Consider the following 17120-nt stretch of genomic DNA (forward strand, 5'->3'; position numbering starts at 1 on the left):
TTTCTAGCAGATAGAGGAAACCAACACATTTTTCTAAAATGTGTTAATCATAGTTATTTATTTATTTACTTGATTGTCGTCTGCTAAACTCTGCTCAGGTCACCTGGAGGTTATTTTTGGCATTGCAAACATGTGTTGCAGCGAGAGGGCCCTCTTCTATAATTTGCTTGGTTCAATATTTATCTTGCCTTGTTATTAATACTTAAATACGTAAATTATCAGCTGTTAGATAATTGGGGACTCCTACAAGAAAAAGTTCAAACTAATATTCTTAATAAATCAAACTTGTTTTCTTTGTTTTTTAGGCATCAGGACATGACAGATGGTGGAGGAGAATATGTGAAAGTAAGCTTACATTTTTGCATGACTTTAAAGTACATTTTACTCTCATTTTGATTCAGCTTCCTTTTGCTTTCTCACTTCCTCTGGTCAAGCCTTTTTCCAGCTGTATATGGGAGCTCTCAGCAAACCTCTGTGATTCCCTACACTCGCCTCTGTGGCTCTAATTCAATCAGGACAGTGACAGAAAAGCCTCGGGGAATGCAGCCCCTCTGCGGCGACATACTTTTGAGCTGACTTGGTTACCGCTGGCAATGGTGGCGTCTCGGCCGGCGGCCTTGTTTAGGAAAGGTGGAGAGAGCCTCGGAGAGCAAGACGATTTCCACTCCATTGACTTACAATTAGATACTTGACAAACACACTTGTCTAAATGTTACAAGCTGCCAGTGAATGATAATGCTAATGAAATTAGAGCTGGAGGCTTCCAGGTCTTTACCTCACAACACACACACCATCTTATTTTGTTTCGAAGTGGTCCTGGCCCCGTTCCCAGTCTTTGATTCCCAGTTCAACGGGGCAAACCATTCTGTCAAAGCAGAAGGGGGTGGGAGGTGTCAGGGACCAGAAAAACAACATGTCACCTATAAAGCTGAGGAATGTGTTTGTGTGTGTGTCCACACTCCCAGTATTCCCAGCTTGTCCTTAACATAAATTTTTGTATACAGTAGCTTCTTCTTCTTCTTTTTTTTTGCATAAAGACACGACAGACAAAGGCCGCTGAGCGATGACCCCCATCTAACAATGACGTTGCCACAGTGACAAGGCCAAAACTCCAGCATGGGTCTGGGTTTTGGGCCTCTGGTGCCGCCACTGTGGATGCCAGTGTGGGAATGCCAGAGCTGTCAATCCTCCCTCTCTCTATTCCTCCTCCCTCATCCCACTCTGTCCTCTGTTAACAGACATTCACACAAAAACAGCAGAGAAGGCTGCAGATTGGCTACATGCTTGTATTTTAGCCATTTCTTTAAAAAGCCAATCTGGTTTAAGTTTTTTTCCAGGAAGGAAAAACGCAGAAGATAAAAGACTCTGCTGGGATTTGACCTTTAGCCAGCAGAGGTCACACAATGGCTTAAACTCATGTTGTTGCCTTCCTGTGTTCGTACATGGGGGGGTTGTTTCTCAACGTGCGCCTGTCATGTCTTTTAAGTTCTCCAAGGAGAAGTTCTGGTTGGAGGCGCCGTCTGAGAAACTGAGGAAGCAGCTGGAGGAAGAGCTGAGGCTGAGCGGCACAAACCTGAAGAGCCACGCTTGGTACCACGGATGCATCCCCTGGCAGGTCTGCCTCTGACATACGCACATGCAAATACACACTTTTTATTTTTTTGCAGCTGTTGCATGACAATTTCATAATTTTTAAAACCGCTTCATTACTTGTGTTATTTAGGGTTACACAAAAAGATATGAATAAAGGATGTTTTTAGCTTTCATGCATTAACTTCAGACAATGTTGAGAGAATCAGTTCTGGACTTTATGCAGTGTTACTTATGCAGCACTCAGCAGGAAATAGTGTGTTTCAGTCCTGAACATACTGGCTGTTCAATGTTTAGGCATCGAGGGGTACTCAGTTGTTACGAGACAATTACACAGCATCACTTGCATGGAGCTGGGGATCACACGGGCCAGACTCTAATGGACTGTTTAATTTTGACCAAGCATTTCCAGGGGTGCAAAAAGAAACCAACACTGAAGTGACAAAAACATGCAGTTCCTCCAATGGCCACTTGAGGCTGACGCCCATGTCAAAGTGAGCCCGTTCTCACTCCCGAGGTGTAACATCCCGACGTTTTGTCACGTCCCGCGGCGTTCCTGAGGAACGCGAAAGGAGACCTTCGGCGTTCTTATGGTACGTGGCGGTTATGGCCGAAATCCAGTGCAATGACGCTCCCGCGGTAATAGACGTTCCAGCCCTGTATTCCAGCCCTAAACCTAACCTTATCCCTAGCCCTAACCATAACCTTTTTCCTGACCTTAACCATGACTTTAATTATGTTAAATAGCGTGTTTCTAAGGATTTGAAGAAAAAGAGCGAACATGTGTAGATTGAGTCCATACGGTTCTCATATTTCCTAATTTTTCCGAGGTCGTCATTTAGGAACGTGGTGGGTAGCCGAAAACGTAATATGTTGACGATTTGTCACCTAGCCTAAAATGTGACGCTTTGGGAGTGAGAACGTGTTGGTCAAAGTATATCCAGCAAACATAGACATGTTTACAGCCTTGTTCAAAAAACACTATGACTGTTTTGAATGACGGGTGAGTCAACAGGTAGACCCAACAACTACCTGCTAGGCCTGACCTCCATTAAATTGACTCACTGAACTAGACCTCTCAACCATGTTTGGTATCTTGCGCAGCACTTTTAAGGATGCTATCTGGCAAATAATATGGCTTGCTTTGTAGTAAATGCTTTCCATGAATTTGGTTGTAGGTAGCATTAGCTAGTAAGTTTAAATATGTATGAATATTCCAGCTCTAAGAAACTAAGAAATGTGGTATTGACCAAAGACGAAGCTTCAAAATGCAGAGGCTTAAATCAGTGAGTGATCTCACAATGGCTACGTCTATTTATAGTCCAATTGCCCAACTGTGGTTCTGACGGCTACGTCAGGTAATATCTGGAAAAGTACATGTGGGGGAGAAAAAAAACAGTTCCTAGCATCTACCCTACAAGTGTGTTTTCACCACAAACCAGCTGTGAACATTACGTAACAAAAATGGCTTTAGTTTCTTAGTTACTGATCGACGTCACTACAGACTAGAGCGTGGGATAGTAATCGATTAGAAATGCAGCAATGAAACAAAAATAAGAGAGTGGAAATAGTGGGCGGTGGTGGTGTGGGTGGATGGTAGTGAATTTGGGGGGGAGGGGGGTATGCTCTCAAAGGTTGGTTTAATTTTAGTTTCTTTACTTTTCCTTTCACTTTTTTAAAACATTGGACTCCAGCTGCTTCATCACCAAACTTGCGAGGCTCGTGATGAAGCAACTGGAGCTAAAGAAAATTAGTATATTAACCAATCAGGGAAACCTTCAGGAGGACTACACATCTCCTGACCCAGAGTGTAAGTGAGCATGAACCAAAGAGTCAAAGTTTGTTTTTCAACACGCAACAAAAGTCTTGTAGGAGTGTGCATTTCCATACTTGTTCATACAGTCGAACCCACTAACGGAAAAATATTTTTCCTGTGATGTACTCTGTGGGCTGTTTTTTCACCGAATCGGTTGTTGGTTTTGTCAGATATTTGTCTAGGCTGTGAAAGGAAAGGACTTTTAGGTGTTCTCCTTATTAGGACAGGGATTGTTTTGTGCAGATATGTGTGAATATGAAAGGTTTAGTGTTAGATTGTTAATCGGAATCTACACAGGTGATACTGAGTAACAAAAAAGTAACATAAAGAGTAATGTAACAAAGTAGTTCTGCAGAGAATAAAGAAGAAAACTAAAACATAAAATGAAGTTTAATAAAATATGTAATGCACCCATCAAGAAGTCAGATGTATCCAACATCCTATGATGGAAGGACAAGTTGATTGGCCCCTGTCCCAGCAGACAGAGGGTGAAAGGTGGAGTACACTCTGGACAGTTTGCCGGTTTATCACAGTGCTAACAGAGAGACAGAAAACATTCACATTTGTAAAACCCAGAGAGAACCCATACAGTCACAGACTGCAAAGCTTACTACTGCATTTATTCAGATACCACAGTCATGTAGCTATTAGGCCACAAGGGGGGGCATCGGGCTAAACTTTGGAGACAGAATGATGTTAGGAGTTCAGGTATACTTTATATTACAAAACCCCTTCAAAAAGTTTTCCTCTCTGTTCAATACATGCCAGCCTCTATTCTAAGTTTTCATTTTAAATAGAAAAATCAAAAAAGCAGAAGCAGAAAATTTGATGCTTCCACAATTCTTATCAATCATTTAGTGTCAATACGAAAAGGGAATTTAGTGAAATAAAGGTCAGCATGATAGTGTTTGGAAATGCTTGTTTATTTTTCATGAATCCTGTTTACTTTAACTTAGTTTGACTTTATTTTCCCCTGGTGGTTCACCCTCCAGCAGCAGCCTTATCCAAGCCTCACAGTTTGAGAAACACTTTCAGGAATGAGATTTAAACTAACTTGGATTTCTTCCTCTAAGTGTTTAGATGTGCAAATGTAAAAAACTTTCACAAATATTCTTAATATCACTCTTAAACACAGACACATTTTGAGTTATGTGACTAGTATTGTATTTTTTTGTCTTGAACAAAATTAATTCCAAACATTTTTAAAATAAAATTTATATATCAATTAGACAACATAATATAAAAGTGAAACATCACACTGCATCTTTAATCACATCGGTATAAATGTAAAAATGATGAAACGTCTAATAAGTAACAGAAATTAAAACATCTGTTCAGGTGTCGGAGAGCCTTGTGGTGAACCATGGTGACTTTCTCGTCAGGGACTCTCAGTCCAGTCAGGGTGACTTTGTCCTTACCAGCCGGTGGGAGCAGAAAACGCTTCACTTCCTCATCGGGAAGGCGGTGGTTCAGTCTGCTGAGACGTACACTCGGGTTCAGTACAGCTTGGAGGGCGAGGCCTTTGACTCCTTACCTGCCCTTGTTCATTTCTATGTGGGCAGCCGGGCGGCTCTGACTCGATGGAGCGGAGCTCAGATTCACCAGCCAGTCAACAGGACGTTGCCACTTAGTTACCTGGAGACGGCTTTCCGCACCACTGCCGTCACCTCATCGGGTCAAAAGGGGCTGAGGAACGGTAGCATGGGAGGAGAGGAGAGGGTCTGTCCGAGAAGGTGCGGTTCCACTTGTTTAATTCCTTTTAAGTTACGATTTTTATGTGTAACATAATAAACGCACAGCGTGAACTCATGTGAAAAACTATGACACACGAGGACTGTAAATGAATTGTCTGACTTTTGACTGTTTAAGGCTATAAAGTTTATTTTATAGTAAGAAAGAAAAACATAATCCAATAAAAAGTTTTCCATGTTGAATTTCTTGATTCACTTGGGGGAAAACAATGGAGGGCTTCATAGAGCAGTTAGGGTCCTCTTTACAATCTTGTATTGTATGTGGTGGATGAAATTAAAATGAGTCCCGTGGTTCTATAATATGTGCCATCTCTCTCCATGTAGTCCTTCCTCTAACAACCACAAGGAGGCAGACGTGAACAGGCAACAGGATGGCCAGCTGAGTCCTGGAGAATTGTTTCTTTCTACTCCTTCTAGCTGCTGTAAGTTAAAACTCTTTCTCCTCTTGCCTCACAGCTTGATAATCCCTAAATACTCATCAGAATTATGATGAACTAATAGTAAAGCAGTAAGAAGAGAGTCAAGAAAAAGAGACTTAACTTGGGTTGTTGTCGCTCCAAGAGCCTGGTCTGCCTGGCTTTTAGTCAACAGCCAGGAACTTCAACCTGATTCAGAGGATCTGTGGCTGTTTGCTCTCTGGCTTGTATAACCTCAGCAGCAGGTCACTTGTGTAGACCTGGGCTAAACCCTTAACCTTAACCTCTTAACATACACCGAATTAGGGTCAAGCGGTGATTTAGCCACATACTAACTGAGCATTCTTTCAGAATCGACATGATTTTATGTTTTAAATATAATCTTTTTTTGCTCTGTAGTTTACAGTAAAAGATGACATCTGATGAATAGTAAGAGTTAAAAGAAATCATTCAAAATTTAGCTTAAAGTGTTTCCTTATCCAGAATTTAGATACTAATTAGTTCAGTCTTAAGAGAAGCGTGACAGTGGACAGGCTGGACACAAACATAGTTGCTGTAATCTAGCTGATGTTTAATGCAAGGATGGGTCTCTGAGTTTCTATGTATAATGAAGAATATTTATATTTCCATGTTTTAAACACAAAAGGAACAAGGAAACAGGAAAAAAAGAACAAAGTATAACAAGAATAATCAGGAATTCTAATAAAGACATCAAACTGTTGATAAAGGTTCAAATTTAATTTCAAATTTAGGAAGTAATCCATCACGGTTGATGCAAAATATCATTGTCAAATACATTTCAATGAACTTTAATTCTCTGTGAAAGCCATGTGCTAAACATGGTCAGAATTTTAAATGAATGAAAGAATACATATTCTGTTTGGTTTATTAGGCTTAATAATAGGGTAAGATTTATGATTGGGGTCACTGCCGATGATGATGCACACCACCAATCAAAAGTTTGGACACCTTCTCACTTAATGGGTTTTCTTTATTTTTACAACTTTCTAGTAAAAATAAATGTTTCTGCTTTTGTAGATACATACTGAAGACATCAAATATATGAAGCATAATATCTGGAATTATGTATTTAAAAAAAGAAAGAAAAAAGATAAATAACTCTAAGTATGTCTCATATTTTAGATTCCTGAAAGTAGCTACCCTTTGCTTTCTTGACATCGCTGCAAACCTTTGGCCTTCTCTAAATGAGTAGTCACTCAATGATGTAGTCACCTGAAATGGTTTTCACTTCACAAGTGTGCCTTGTCAGGCTTCATTTGTGGAATTTCTTGCCTTCTTAATGGGGTTGGGATCATCAGTTGTGCTGTGCAGAAGTCAGATTGGTACAGAGCTGACAGCCCTATTTAACGACCGTTAGAATTCATAGTATGGCAAGAACCAGTCAGCTAAGTAAAGAGAAACGACAGTTCATCATTACTTTAAGAGCTGAAGGTCAGTCGAGCCATAAAATTGCTAAAACTTTGAATGTGCCCCCAAGTGCAGTCTCAAAAATCATCAAACGCTACAACGAAACTGGCTCACATTAGGACCACCCCAGGAAAGGAAGACCTAGAGTCAACTCTGCTGCTGAGGACAAATTCATTCGAGTCACCAGCCTCAGAAACCGCAAGTTAACACGCCTCAGATTAAAGCAGCAGATACATCTCTACATCAGCTGCTCAGAGGAGACTGTGTGAATCAGGCCTTTATGGTCAAATAGCTCCTAAGTAACCACGACTAAGGAAAAGCATCAAGCAGAAGAAATTTGTTTCGGCCAAGAAACACAAGGAATGGACATTAGACCAGTGGAAATCTGTACTTTGGTCTAATGAGTCCAAATTTGAGATCTTTGGTTCCACCTGCCGTGTCTTTGTGCAATGCAGAAAACGTGAATAGATTCAGCGGCATGCCATCCCATGCGGTTTGCGTTTACTTGGACCATCATTTATTTCTCAACAGGACAATGGCCCCAAACACACCTCCAGGCTGTGTATGGGCTATTTGATAAAGGAGAGTGATAGAGTGCTGTGCCAGATGGCCTGGCCTCCATAGTCACCTGACCTAAACCCAATTGAGATGGTTTGGGATGAAATGGACAGCAAAGTGAAGCCAAAAAGGCCAACAAGTGCTTGTGATCTTTGGAAACTCCTTCAAGACTGTTGGAAAACTATTTCCGGTGACCTCATGAAGCTCAACGAGAGAATGCCAAGAGTGTGCAAAGCAGTAATCAAAGCAAAGGGAGGCTATTTTGAAGAATCTAAAATCTAAAACATTTTTTGAGTTATTTCACACTTTTTTGTTTAAATTCGATATGTTTATTCATAGTTTTGATGCCTTGACTGAGAATCTACAATGTAAATACTCAGAAGAATAAAGAAAAAACATTAAATGAGAAGGTGTGTCCAAACATTTGTGGACATCAAAGGTTTAAAAGACAAAATAATTAAGAATTTAAATTGTTTTGTGAAACTGAAAATGAATTAGATAGCAGAAATCCCAAAATCATGTAGTAATTATTAATATAGCTAAATTAATAATTACATCAGCAATAGAAACATTAAGGGATATTCTTAAATAACCAATCGTGACTGATAGTGATTTATGCTGACAGGTAAGAAAGTGGAACAGTACTGTTTTTAATATATATATTGCACACTGTGTCTGTATTACGGTAAATATAATGGCCAGAATGCTAATGTTTTTTTTTCTGTAACTAAATTTAATTACATTTAAATGTAAATTATTATTTAACTTTTTGAAGGGTAAATGTATGGATTATAAAGATTGTACAGTAATGTCAGTCAGCAACATTGTCTTGTTTATCTGTATTCACAATTTCAAGATGAAAATTCAAGAAACATTTATATTGAGCTCATTTTCTGAAACTAAATACAGAAGTAAGTGGTTACAAATTTTGTAACACAATCATCATTCCTTTTTGACTTTGTTTCTGTAAAATAACTTATTGAACAGAAACCTGACTGCTGAAATAAAAATGGTAAATACTAGCAGAATAACTGCCAGCAGAAAGGCTGCCACATCAATCGAGTAGTACTGGATGTTGGACATCTTGTAAGACTCCGTCCTTAAGTGCGCCGCTCCTTTGTGCCGCATGACAAACTCGATCCAGAACATGGCTCGGTCCAGCGGTTTCATAGGCTGATCTCTTTGGATGCTGGACAGGTCCTTCATCTTCTCCCTGTAGGATGGTTGGTAGAGTACCTCCTTTAGCGCCTCCAAGAAGTTTTCTTTGTTCACTGTTACAATATCAAGGACTTTGGCCACACCTTTTGCTTTCATCCTGAAGAAGTTATCAGCCTGGTCAAACATAAGGGGCAGGCCAACCAGGGGCACACCGTGGTAAACGGCCTCCTGTATCCCATTGGTGCCTCCGTGGGCCACAAACACTCTGGTCTTGGGGTGACCCAGGAGGTCATTTTGGGGCAACCAGTCCAAGATTCGCGTGTTATTACCAAGGGTGGATGGTCTTTTGCCTTTGTGCCTCCAAATCACCTTCTGAGGAAGTTCTGCAAAAGCAGCAGCAATGTCTTCAGCGATGTCCTCTGGAAGTTCTTCTACCAGCGTCCCCAGTGTCATCACAATGACACCATGTTCACCCGAGCTGTGCACAAAGTCCTCTAGCTCTTTAGACAGGGGCTTGGAGGGTTTGCACTGAAATCCTGACATGTAGACAACGTTTGGCATTGTGGGTCGAGGGAACTCAAAGGTGAAATCGTTTCTCATCAGCCAGATGTCTGCTGACTGAAACAGCTCCATGTAATGTACGTCACTGCCAAAATGACGATGGACAAATGGTTTGTAGTTTGGTTCTGTGACATACCAAATTTGTAAAGTTGAGAAGAAAAAGTAGAGCATATTCTGGACACGCTGAATGAAAGTCATCTTGTCAGTCAGCTCTGACCCTGGTATGGGAATGTAAGAGAGTGGGGAATGTGCAATTGCAAAATGGCCATCACCCTGAATAGTCCATCGGACATTAAAGACAAGTGGAAGACCCAAACGGTGAGCCATAAGAACACCTGTACCAATTGCAGGATCAGTCAGAACCAAATCATATTTGGCATCACGGAGGCTCTGCATCAGCTTGGTATCCTCAAACATGCGTTCCACCATCTCAAGCACTTTGACATGCATTTCATAACACGCTTTCGCTAAATCATATTCTATTGATAAACGTGTCCAAAGTGAAGCACCTTGTCGACGCATGGTCAGTGTTTCTATTACAAATGCCCCAAAGTGCTCTTCATCAAATCCGGCTGAGGAATTTATAGTGATGGTCTTGTAGTGAGGGGACTCTGACTTGATGTACCAGGTATCGTTTGGCCGCACCACTGTGACTTCATGACCTCTGGAGTGAAGCTCTTCGATGATGATATTCATGTTGATCCAGTGACTTCCATCCATAGGGAACACCAAGACTTTCCCTCCATTTACCAACAATGTAGAGCATAGCAGCACTGCAAGTGCCAGCAAGTTTGGATGGCCCATATCTGAAAGAGATTCTGACAAAGATGTCAAGATGTTAGATTATTTCTTAAGCTAATGGTTTGAGTTCAAGAGCTTGTATCACCCTAATAACTAATGAGAGATATACCTGAGATAAAGTTTATGTTGGGAAAATATGGACTGGCCAATATATAAACTTGGAGGTCAGATGTATTTGCCAGGTCTCCTTTGGTTTTGGCTTTTAAGATAAAAACTCAGATTTAAAGGTTAAGTTATATCTGCAGATAACTTAAAGTTTGTGTTCCTTCAATAAATAGAGGCTGACAAGAAGTTTGGGAGCTAGAGACGAGCATGTTGCACAGTAAAGGTGATTGTGGTTTGGAACCCCAGACTGTTCATATGATCTTAATTAAAGTGTAAATATGAGGAAAAAAGGCAGAATTCACTGTACCATTTGAAGAAAAAAAATTAAAATAATGAAATGCGGGTGAATTTGAGAAACTAAAGTGAAACTCTAAACACTATGAGATTGTCCTTCAAGTCTTCTTTGGTTTCAATAACTAAAAACTTGCATTGATTCAGGTCAAATTAAATAATGTAAGGAAACACCGATAAGCTTCTTTATTTCTTATTCGAAAGCGATGGTAAATTTCTGTTCTTCAGGATAATAATAATGGATTGGATTTATATAGCGCTTTACAATACCACTATTCATTCACTCTCACATTCCCACACTGGTGGAGGCAAGCTACAGTTGTAGCCACAGCCTGTCAGTCTGAGAAGCGAGGCCAACACCAGTAGGCGGTAGGGTAAAGTGTCTTGCCCAGGGACACAACGACCAGGACAGAGAGCCCAGGGATCGAACCGGCTACCTTCCCGTTACAGATGCGATTCCAAACACCCTGAGCCACGGTCGCCCCATGAGATAAGACCAGTTTGAACAAATTCTTCAGCTTTCACGTTCTTCCAGTAAAGTGATACAGTCCAATACTTCACTTTACTCATGCAGCAAATAAGACGTTAGTGCTTAATGAAAGGTAATCACGTTAAACCTAACCCTTCATAGTTTTTCATATATTGTCAGTGAGAATGTTTAGTAGTTTTTTGTCTGATGATCAAAACCTTAGGAAACAGTTTTAAATAAATACTACTCGGGGTTGGGGGTCATTGCTGATCATGACTTCGACCTCAAAAAGTTTGAGTAAAAACAGTAAGAACTTTTAAAATGTTTCATGTAACAAAATGGTAAAGCTGAAACTTGACAAAAATAGTGACTTCAATTATCCCTCAATAAAAAAAGAAAAATCGCATAATAAATAGGTGTCAGATGCAAAACTTTAATAAATCCTGAATATGTTTTAACTGGTTAAATGTAGTCGTGTTATTATTAAATTTAACAATGAAGACATTTCTGTATTTATTTTTTGTTAAAACAGCAAAGTGATGAATAGTGATCCATAGTTAAATGTAATAAATTGCGTGTATCAAGTTGTATCAGATTTCAAATTACTTTATTTTGTATTCCAACAACATTTAAAATAGAGTGGGGAAAAATATACAGTACATAGTGAACTTCAGCTACTTGCACACTGGTTCTATATTACTGTGAATAAGTTGGTCAGGATACATAAGTTTTAGTAATAAATTAAAAAAATATCACCATAAAATTCTGTGAAATTTCTACAAAAATACATATAAAAAAATACATTCTATTGTTGAGCACTGCACGAGACCAAACTCTTCTTATGTGCTCTTAATAAAGAATTAGGCATCATCACCATACGACAGTCAGAAACATTTAATTGTGTCCCTGTTTAACGGTTAGACAATTGTAGGAAATGTGATGATTCTTAAAGTGTTTAAACAGCAGACTATTCCAAATCAAATGAATATAAACCAATAACTGATTCATTGATTTGCTTGCTTCATTTACTAACTTTTCCCTGAACAACACTGAAAATAATTTCTATTTTAGGTTTTTAAGATACTGACAAATAAGCAAAAATACATTTGAAATATGAGTAGACCGAGGTCATTAGAAAATGTGAGGTTTGTATAGCTGAATTGAGCTGCACACACACTCAGGTTTGTTACACTACCAGTACGAATTTATCTCCGTCCTTCTTCTGCATAGAGAACAGACGACAGGCATACAAATTTTGTAACACAATGATCATTCCTTTTTGACTTTGCTTCTGTAAAATAACTTACGCAACAGAAACCTGACTGCTGAAACAAAAATGGTAAATACTAGCAGAATAACTGTCAGCAGAAAGGCTGCCACATCAATCGAGTAGTACTGGATGCTGGACATCTTGTAAGACTCCGTCCTTAAGTGCGCCGCTCCTTTGTGCCGCATGACAAACTCGATCCAGAACATGGCTCGGTCCAGCGGTTTCATAGGCTGATCTCTTTGGATGCTGGACAGGTCCTTCATCTTCTCCCTGTAGGATGGTTGGTAGAGTACCTCCTTTAGCGCCTCCAAGAAGTTTTCTTTGTTCACTGTTGCAATATCAAGGACTTTGGCCACACCTCTTGCTTTCATCCTGAAGAAGTTATCAGCCTGGTCAAACATAAGGGGCAGGCCAACCAGGGGCACACCGTGGTAAACGGCCTCCTGTATCCCATTGGTGCCTCCGTGGGCCACAAACACTCTGGTCTTGGGGTGACCCAGGAGGTCATTTTGGGGCAACCAGTCCAAGATCAATGTGTTATTACCAAGGGTGGATGGTCTTTTGCCTTTGTGCCTCCAAATCACCTTCTGAGGAAGTTCTGCAAAAGCAGCAGCAATGTCTTCAGTGATGTCCTCTGGAAGTTCTTCTACCAGCGTCCCCAGTGTCATCACAATGACACCATGTTCACCCGAGCTGTGCACAAAGTCCTCTAGCTCTTTAGACAGGGGCTTGGAGGGTTTGCACTGAAATCCTGACATGTAGACAACGTTTGGCATTGTGGGTCGAGGGAACTCAAAGGTGAAATCGTTTCTCATCAGCCAGATGTCTGCTGACTGAAACAGCTCCATGTAATGTACGTCACTGCCAAAATGACGATGGACAAATGGTTTGTAGTTTGGTTCTGTGACATACCGAGTATGTAAAGTTGAGAAGAAAAAGTAGAGCATATTCTGGACACGCTGAATGAAAGTCATCTTGTCAGTCAGCTCTGACCCTGGTATGGGGATGTAAGACAGTGGGGAAGGTGCAATTGCAAAATGGCCATCACCCTGAATAGTCCATCGCACATTAAAGACAAGTGGAAGACCCAAACGGTGAGCCATAAGAACACCTGTACCAATTGCAGGATCAGTCAGAACCAAATCATATTTGGCATCACGGAGGCTCTGCATCAGCTTGGTATCCTCAAACATTCCCTCCACCATCTCAAGCACCTTGACATGCATTTGATACAACTGTTTCATTAAGTCATGCTCCCTCGATAATCGAGTCCACAGTGAAGCACTTTGTCGACGCATGGTCAGTGTTTCTATTACAAATGCCCCAAAGTGCTCTTTATCAAATCCAGCCGAGGAATTTATAGGGATGGTCTTGTAGTGAGGGGACTCTGACTTGATGTACCAGGTGTCGTTTGGCCGCACCACTGTGACTTCATGACCTCTGGAGTGAAGCTCTTCGATGATGATATTCATGTTGATCCAGTGACTTCCATCCACAGGGAACACCAAGACTTTCCCTCCATTTACCAACAATGTAGAGCATAGCAGCACTGCAAGTGCCAGCAAGTTTGGATGGCACATCGCTGAAAGAGAGTCTGACAAAGATGTCAAGATGTTAGATCGTTTCTTATGAGCAAGGGGTTTGAGTTCAAGACCTTGTATCACCCTAATAACTAATGAGAGACATACTTGAGATAAAGTTTAAGTTGGGAAAATATGGACTGGCCAATATTTAAACTTGACCACTGCAGGCCAGACATATTTGCCAACTCTGCTTTGGTTTTGGCTTCGATAAGATAAAAACTTAGATTTAAAGGTTAAGATACAGATTTGAATTATTACCTTAAAGTTATGAGCCTCTTACAGCAGTGATCATCCCGAATAGTTGATCTCATTATTGATAAGTTACTGATTATTTGCTAGGTTTAGATACCGTTTTAACACCGTAGCCACAAGGCAACTGCAAAGGTTTTAAATAAATAGATATTACATATTCTGTTCGTATAGGGTTAATGTCTGGGTTTGGGTCATTGCCGATGAGGACTTAAACCTCCAAAGGCTTAAGAGTAAAAACAATAAGAACTTTTAAAAAGCGTCATGTGATAAAAAAAAAAAAAAAAAAAAGCTAAAATCTGTCAAAATAAAAAAGCAACCTTTTTTTTTTTTTTTTTATAAAAAACAACCGAAACGTAAGTTATGAATGTTTAAGAACACATTAGATGTTATCTAGTCATTCTTATTAAACATAAGAATGACAGTTAAATCCAAGAGGCCAATTTATTTTCCTGATTAGAAGTCGGGATGTATTTAAAAAGCTAAATTCTGAGCCTTGTAATTTCACTTTGGGAATGTGGCATTGTAAAATACTGTGGTATTTTACAATGCACATCGTTAGTGATCTAGATTACTAATCTGAGTAAATAACATAACTCAGTCATTTCAGTTTATGTTTGACAGCAAAGGTTGCCGTATAGCTAAAACCACCCTGATTCACACCACCACCAGTCTTTCTACAAAAGATTTCCAGTTGTTTTTCACTAAGCTGAGGCACCCTACTTTAATGCTTGCATAGCAGTGGGTATGAAACTATAAAGCAAAATGTAAAAGCTGCCATTGTTTAATGTTAAATGGTAAATGGACTGTATTTGTATAGCGCTTTACTAATCCCTATGGACCCCAAAGCGCTTTACACTACATTCAGTCATCCACCCATTCACACACACATTCACACACTGGTGATGGCAGCTACATTGTAGCCACAGCTGCCCTGGGGCGCACTGACAGAGGCGAGGCTGCCGGTCACTGGCGCCACCAGGCCCTCTGACCACCACCAGTCAAAAGACCTTTTGTGCTTGCAAGACTTAACATTTTGTCCTTAGTTACAAAATTAAAATAATCAAAACAAAACTTTATAAGAAAAATCTTTCTGTTTTGCATCAAAAAAAAGTATTTAATTTGAGAAAGTCTGAACTTGTGTGACCTTTGAAGCTTCCTTCTTTTTTTCGAAAGAAAACAATTTTCCAAGCTGAAATGCATCCGATTCCAAAACAATTCATTCTTTTTCTCGCTTTTGTTCCTTGTGATCAGAACAAACTATGACTGTGAATGAGGATAGTTTATATAGTGAGATTCCTCCATGCAATCATAAAGCTCAGCCTTGTGATTGTCTAGAGGAGACATCTGGGAAATATTCTGTTCTTAGCTGGTCGGTCATGCATATTTCAGAACAGAACTCGCAGCGTAACTACACAAAGAAATGCTCTATAACAGCATTAAAGGTATTTGGGGTTTACATTAAAATGCCATTTTATCTTCTAAAACTCTTGCTGATCTTGGGTTTTTGATCTCAGTACTTACCTAGAGCGTCCCTGTAAAAAGATCTCACGTTTCAACCAGAGCCTGTTGTTTGTGTCCAGCCTGCTTCACAGCCCGTCTGAGTGAATGACTGCCGTCGGGCTCTGACGAGCAAAACACCTCTGACCGCGTCAGCTCTAAGGTAGCAGGAGTAAGGTTCAGAGCCTTTTGTAGTTTTCAGCAGAAAGGTTGGTTACATAAGAGAAAACTGGATCAAATGTTGTGAACTCTGATCAATAGATGTAGTAGATAATACTGTTGCTAGTATTGATAAGATTTTCACGATTCCGATTCCATTATCGATTCTGTTTAACGTTTCGATTCTTTATCGATTCTTATTTTTAAAAAGAGGAGAACACACAGGTCAATTAGCTTTGAACTTTGTTTTATATCTTATCTTTGAACAAGGCAGAAATGTAGGAGTACAAACTCAATAGTGAGATCTTAAGCGATCCACAGCCTACTGCTCCTCGATGGGGTGCCACGAGAACCCAGGGAAAAAAAAGTTGTAAATGTAAAATAATAATAAAATAAATATTCTGTTATAGCAATAACAAAGTATAACATAAATTATTCCGTGGCAATTACACAAGAAAGTCCAGTAACATTCACACTCTCCTTTTTAAAAGTATATATGAGCTGGGCACTCAAAAATAAAACTATATCAGCCAGCAAAAAATACAATCAACTCAAGTCCAATGGAACTGTGCACTGTGCAATTCTGCATCCATCAACTATGGAGAATTAAAAATTATTTTGCAGAAATATAAGCATATCTGCTTTTTCAGGAAGGATACGTGATCTTTCTGGACTTATGGTCTCTCCAGCTGTGGAGAACACCCTCTCAGACGGGGTGGAGGATGCCTGCACACACAGAAACCTTTCAGCCAGTGCTGACAGCAGGAGCAGAGTCTCTCTCTTGCTCCACCACCATAGGGCGGCGTTATCCTTGCAGGGGATGGGGGTTAGGCTTCTATACAGCTGGATCTCCTGATCCAATCTCTGGGCCAGGGAAAGAACGGGCTGCCGTTGTTGGAATGACTGCAGCTCGTTGTCCTCTTCTTCAAAGAGTTCCTCCAAGGCCGTTTTTTTTTTTTTTTGCTTTACTGGTGGCGCCTGAAATTAAATGGACATGATAAAGAATTAAGCAAAAAATGAACAATCCATGACATTTAAATTATCATCACAATAAACTAAACTTACATAGTCTCCTTCATCCTCATCTTCGAACAAATCTCCCTGTGTGTCTCCTTGCTCCAGGTGCTTGAGTAGAAAGTGGCAAATAAACAAACAAATCAAACTAAGTACCACAGATCCATAGATGAAAGGTCTCGAAATACCTCATCTGCTCCTGCCTCTGTCTTTGCTGCAATTGCTGCTTCCCTGATCCTGGAGCCAGACTTCATCCTTATCCACTTTGGATTTAAATCGGGGGTCCAAGATGGTGGCCTCCTCCAGGAAGCTCTTGATATCAGCGTCCTTAAATTTTTAAGAGGGAGGAAAATGTGACATCATGACAATCCTTCAGTATTTATAACTGTTATTTTATTTAT

At 40.1% G+C, this 17120-nt stretch overlaps 1 protein-coding gene and 2 pseudogenes across 5 annotated transcripts in view; 1 reads left to right on the forward strand and 2 right to left on the reverse strand.

The window, feature by feature from the left end:
- The window catches only part of sh2d3cb (SH2 domain containing 3Cb), a 58397-nt gene that overhangs the window by 17167 nt on the left and 24110 nt on the right, over window positions 1-17120 (forward strand). For all 3 annotated transcript variants that reach the window (XR_014877151.1, XM_085179750.1, XM_085179749.1), the window contains exons 3-6: window positions 306-345; window positions 1487-1615; window positions 4745-5139; window positions 5482-5579. Coding sequence is in view for 2 of the 3 variants with exons in the window: in XM_085179750.1 (XP_085035876.1) it covers window positions 306-345; window positions 1487-1615; window positions 4745-5139; window positions 5482-5579 (662 nt within the window). In the remaining variant the exon portion in view is untranslated. The remainder of the gene's footprint in view (window positions 1-305; window positions 346-1486; window positions 1616-4744; window positions 5140-5481; window positions 5580-17120) is intronic.
- On the reverse strand, window positions 6291-15698 carry LOC146506237 (UDP-glucuronosyltransferase 2A2 pseudogene; annotated as a pseudogene). Its single transcript, XR_014877153.1, has 2 exons — window positions 15571-15698; window positions 6291-10096 (listed from the first exon to the last, which is right to left on the reverse strand). The product of XR_014877153.1 is annotated as a UDP-glucuronosyltransferase 2A2 pseudogene (transcript).
- On the reverse strand, window positions 10122-15686 carry LOC146506238 (UDP-glucuronosyltransferase 2A2 pseudogene; annotated as a pseudogene). The gene is made up of 2 exons (XR_014877152.1): window positions 15571-15686; window positions 10122-13808 (listed from the first exon to the last, which is right to left on the reverse strand). The product of XR_014877152.1 is annotated as a UDP-glucuronosyltransferase 2A2 pseudogene (transcript).

This window comes from Neolamprologus multifasciatus, chromosome 12 (assembly GCF_963576455.1).
Source record: "Neolamprologus multifasciatus chromosome 12, fNeoMul1.2, whole genome shotgun sequence".
Taxonomy (NCBI): Eukaryota; Metazoa; Chordata; class Actinopteri; order Cichliformes; family Cichlidae; genus Neolamprologus; species Neolamprologus multifasciatus.